We start from the raw sequence: 5,361 nt of genomic DNA, 5'->3' as shown, positions 1-5,361 counted from the left end.
CCCAGAAAGAGCAACATGCGGGGTAGCTCCAAACACGAAAAGAGCAGGAACAAACGCCAGACAGGAAAGACTGTTGATCGTTTCTGTTCCCGAATAGATCGCTTGTCTTTTACAGCAGTAATGTTGTTGCCTCCGGGGATTATCAAACCCACTTGGTTCCAAACTGGGAGGATCAACCAACCGCCATGAGCCGCAGTCTGGATGACATCCAACACCTCCTGGGCGCTTCTGACACAAATCAGCCATCTGATCAGCTGGAAGTCAGTCAAATTAGCGACAAATAAAAACGAAAAAAAAAGAGAGGAAAAAAAAACTATCCTAAAAAGAACAATGAATGCCAACTTATAATTACGCAAAGTGACTATGAGTTGCAGGAATTCGAGCGTTTTAGCGTTTGGATGTAAAAAAAATAAAAATAAACATAAAAAATCTGAGTGCAGATCCTCTTACGGGGCTGCGCGGCCACATTCCGAGTGGTATTAATACATATTAAATAAAAGTAATGGTTTTATCTTAATTTATTTTCCAGCTACTATTGTTATTATTATTTTTTTTCTTTTTCCCTAATTGCCATCTGCTGTCGATCATTGCCACAGAAAGCTGAGAATCTGGGCCACAACATAAAGCCTCCCACATCCTCTTCTTTAATTTATTCCTTTATTTTTAATTTATTTATTTTTATTGCGACAAAACACATCACAAAACATTAACACATTACTTCACGAATAATTCGATCCATAACGGCTTTCCAGAAGTGCGCGTCAGTGTGAAGAGTTTGTGCGTGCGTGCGTGCGTGCGTGCGTGCGTGTGTGTGTGTGTGTGTGTGTGTGTGTGCGTTTCAGGAAATAAATTAGATTCATCATCCAAGCATTCGGTATCCGATTACAAAAATCAACAGGATTTATGAGCACGGCCACCAACATTGTGCAGAAATATACGAAGTGCATCACAGTCGCTCCTCGGGAAAGAAAAGTTCACATCAAGCAACCAAAAACTTCCCCTTTGTGGTTTTTAGTAATGGCCACTGCCTTTATCATTTTCTCCCCCATTTTAAGGCATTTTACATTTTATTCCAGCTGAACACAAATGTGATTTTTTTTCCCCTGTCAGCTGCAGTGAAATTTTACAACAATGCAACATAAATGAACTTGAAATTCACATAAAACTTTACATTGTGGTTTTACATTATTTTTAATATATATTATTCACAATCAAACAAAACGGACTTAAAATAATAATAATAATAATAATAATAATAATAATAATAATAATAATAATAATAATAATAATAATAAAGAGTTAATAAATACTGGAAAAAAATTACATTCAATTCGATACCGTAAAAATTATCCGACATATAGGAATGAATTTAAATGTGACATTTTCCGCCTTTGCTTTTACCTCCTTGTCCTTCAGTTGACCTATTTAAGTCCTAAATTATGTGGTGTGTTTGTAAGAATACATTTGATTTCTAATAAGCACTGATTGCATTTGGCAAGATTGCATAGCTCAATTGAAGTTTTGTTGAAAACACAGATTCTCTAGCTCTAAACATGTCTGAGTCAACTTCTCTGATGACCTGAAGTCAATTTAGCTCTTTTTTCCCCCCTTTCATTTAAATCTGTCTTATATATAACAAACTATGTTGGGTATAATCAGCTATATCCAAAAAGTGTATAATTACCAACATTTGCTGTACTTTCATGAAGAAGAAGAAGAAAAAAAACACTACACTGCAACTGTAAAAAAAAAAAAAAGCGAGAAATAAATAAATAAATAAAAAGTAAACAAGTTCGTGTTTCGTCTTGAATTTGACTTGTTTGGAAACAAGCACGTAGCACCAATTTATTAAAACTTCTCTCTCTCTCTCTCTTTTAAAAAACCGGGATCTAAAGTATTTAAGATAATAGTCATTGAACATAAATCAAAATACCATCCAAACTGCTGCCTTTACAGTTAAGAAGTAACTTTAAACCCCAAAATGTGCATCAACATCTGAGTTCTTTTTTTTTCTCTCTCTCCTTTTTACTTTTGTGCAGAGAAATTTGCATCTGAAAGTTTGCACTTTGTCCCATGTGATGAATTAATTGTGGTAAGAGCCATTGACTTCCCCCTGCGTTTGGAAGGACTGACTGCGGACGTGCAGGTCGTAGGGGAAACGGGCCTCTGGGGAGACTCGGTACATTGAGTTAGGTGCCAGGGCCGAGCGCCCTGGCGCGCCACAGTAGCGCACACCATAGTGGCTGCTTTTCCCATAATCTTGCGGGTCGTCGTGTTTTAGGGAAAAAATTCCATTGAAGTTCATCGGGGGGCTCAGCTGGCCGTCAAAATGCGGGCTCCCACTGTCCGGGGACGGATTCTCGAAGTACGTTTCGTAGGCGCTGCTGTAGCTGTAGTGTCGGAAAGGTTTGGAGCCGGTGTCCAGCGCGCCGCCGCTGTGGCCCGGGGGCGAGTTCATGTCCGAGCTGGTGTAGGAGTACATAGCCTCGTAAGGCGACCTGCCAGAAAACATCACCTCTCCGTTGTGATCCGTGAGAAAATTTCTGGCATTCAGCTGCAAACAGCCCGCCACCAAGTTGGTGGTAGGCTGAGATAATCCTTTGCACAAAGTTTGCACAAAAGCGAGGAGGTCCGGTCTCTTCCCCGCGCTCAGGGTCTCTGACAGGGCCCAGATGTAATTTTTTGCCAGTCTTAGCGTCTCGATCTTGGACAGTTTCTGAGTTTTCGAGTAGCACGGCACAACTTTGCGCAGACTCTCCAGCGCGGCGTTCAAGCCGTGCATCCGGCTGCGCTCCCGGGCGTTGGCTTCCTGGCGCCGGAGTTTGGCCCTGTCCACCTGCTCCTTGCCGGGCCTCTTTTTCCGCGGCCCCCGTTTCTTCTGTAGCCCGTTCTCGTCCTGGTCGTCCTCTCTTTCGTCTTCCTCCCTGTCGGAAAGGTCGTCCTCGGCCTCCCTCATCATCTCCGGGTCGGATCTGGCTGTGGGGCGCTGTTGTCGCTCCTGCTGTTGCAGGCTGTCAGGCAGGCTTTCGCGGGGATAGTTGGCACCAAAGCGCGGCTCACACATCATATGAGGTTCCTCGAATGGCAGCGTCAACATATCTCCTGCAAGAAACGAAAAAAAAAAAAAAAGAAAGAAAAAGGGGGAGACGTAAATTGTAAGAGCAAAATTCAGCGCCGACGTCTTTTGAAGGTTGTCAGTTAATTACCCTGTGAATGAGTCCTCCCAGGAGGAAGAGGAACAAATTGGCAAGCGAGGCCGATGTGACTGATGTCTTTTCAAATACACTCAATTCACAATGATCTGAAAAATGTTTTGGCCCTTTAACTGCATATTTTTTTGGACAGTTTTACAAAATCCAGCCCTTGTTTTTTTGTTTTTTGTTTTGTTTTTTCTTCAAATTCAGCTGAAAAATATTGAATTAACTACTTGCATTAAAAGAAATATTAATAAAACACACACAGACACACGCACACACACACACACACACAAAAAAATAAAAATCATACCCACCTCTGGTCAGCATGTACTTGTCCTCATGGTCCCAATTATCGCCTCCGAATCTCCGCTGCAGCGTCTTCTTCTCTCTTTTTTTTTTTTGCAAAACTGCACAATTAAACCAGCCAGAGCTCAAACCCTCCTTTCTCCTCCTCGCTGCGATCCGCTCTCCCCCTTCCTTTCCTCTCTCTTTGAGGAATGACACTCATGCCAACACCGGGTACCCATGCCATCTGCCGCTGACGTCTTGTGGCAGCCGAGACCACGTGTTCAGCGTCCCGTGGGACCCTCCACTCCGCACCGATCATCTGGCAGCTCCGGTAAAAAGGCACCGGGAGGCCCACGTTTACCGTCAAAAACGCAGACCGGAGAGGGATAACGACTAATACCTGCTTCTCACCTGCTGTAAGAGAGAGGAACTTTATTTATTTATTTATTTATTTAATCCATGAAAAAAGATTAAATGCGCAAGGATTTACAGGTAGATAGATAGATAGATAGATAGATAGATAGATAGATAGATAGATAGATAGATAGATAGATAGATAGATAGATAGATAGATAGATAGATAGATAGATANTAGATAGATAGATAGATAGATAGATAGATAGATAGATAGATAGATAGATAGATAGATAGATAGATAGATAGATAGATAGATAGATAGATAGATTAAAATAATCACGTAGATGCTTCTCAATTTAAATAATCAATTAGCTGTAATTAACCACATTTTTGGTTTACTTTCATTAGCCACAACCAGGACCTGCCTAACAACACGAAGTAGGCTAAAAGATCTGAAGAAGACTTACACCATTCAGATAAGAAATCCAGTCCTTGGCATCTGCCAGTCTGAAAACTGCAGCAAAGTTATTTCTAAGACTGACTCCAGCAATCTAGCAAGAGAGCCATTTTACACAATTGACAAAAAATAAATAAATAAAATGGAACAGGTTTGATTGGCTGTAATTCCAAAATTACTGCAATGATTCATCCAAGAGGTCACAAAAGAAGCCAGAATATCATCTAAAGGCTTGCAGACCTAAATGTACATCAGTCTGTGTCAATGTTCACCATTTAACAATAAGAAAGAGACAAATAGATGCAAAAAAACTGCATGCAAAGGAGAGATTCCTGCTGGAAAAGTCCACTGACCAGAAAGAACACCAAAATCTTGGTTGGATTTATCAAGAGACATTGTGATAGGACAATTTTATGTGCACTGGCTACAGACTACAGACTATTTGGAAGGTGAGTGTCATGCTAGATCTGGCTGGAAGAAAGAAGATTTTGGAATGGGCAGAGTAGTTGAGGTGCATCGGCATGACCTGCAATACGACTGAATTAAAACAATCCTTCAAGGAAGAGAGGGCGAAAACTCCTGTCTGATACAAAACATTTTTAGCATGCAGAGCTTGATGATCTCGACTGGAATTTTTTAATGAATGCAAAAATTAATGAATTAGCCTAAAATTTAGCTTTTTGACTACAATCTAAAAGTTGGGTTTGATTTGAAACAAAGGGTGTAGAAAAGTATCTAGTGCCTACAGATAAGCATGCATCCGTGATGCCAAAGGGATCATTCTCTTCCATATGTGCCAGATAGAGAATATGGCAACATAAACTCTTTGAAATATCAGAACTTTTTGAATTTAACACCTTTTGACTCTATCGATCAAACAGTAAACCTTCATCTACCATAAACAGTTGCTGATCTGAAGATTTTTAGTTTTAGTCTTAGTTTTTCAACAAGAAGCTATGCTAGTTCTTTACCATCTTCCCCAGTCTGCATGGTGAGAAGATGGAGAGAGAGAGAGAGATCTTCCTTCAATTTAGTGGTCAGCTATTAAAGAAATGGGCGTCA

At 40.7% G+C, this 5,361-nt stretch overlaps 1 protein-coding gene across 1 annotated transcript; it reads right to left on the bottom strand.

The window, feature by feature from the left end:
* Positions 1-1,855: 1,855 nt before the first annotated feature.
* On the bottom strand, positions 1,856-3,849 carry neurod6b (neuronal differentiation 6b). Its single transcript, XM_007548553.2, has 2 exons — positions 3,512-3,849; positions 1,856-3,102 (listed from the first exon to the last, which is right to left on the bottom strand). Exons 1-2 carry the CDS (start codon positions 3,522-3,524, stop codon positions 2,084-2,086), a joined length of 1,032 nt encoding a protein of 343 aa, XP_007548615.1. The 5' UTR covers positions 3,525-3,849; the 3' UTR covers positions 1,856-2,083.
* Positions 3,850-5,361: the final 1,512 nt, after the last annotated feature.

Source organism: Poecilia formosa, unplaced genomic scaffold, assembly GCF_000485575.1.
Source record: "Poecilia formosa unplaced genomic scaffold, Poecilia_formosa-5.1.2 Scaffold27, whole genome shotgun sequence".
Taxonomy (NCBI): Eukaryota; Metazoa; Chordata; class Actinopteri; order Cyprinodontiformes; family Poeciliidae; genus Poecilia; species Poecilia formosa.
Note: the sequence above shows the minus strand (reverse complement) of the source record. Positions and strands in the feature narration are given on the sequence as shown.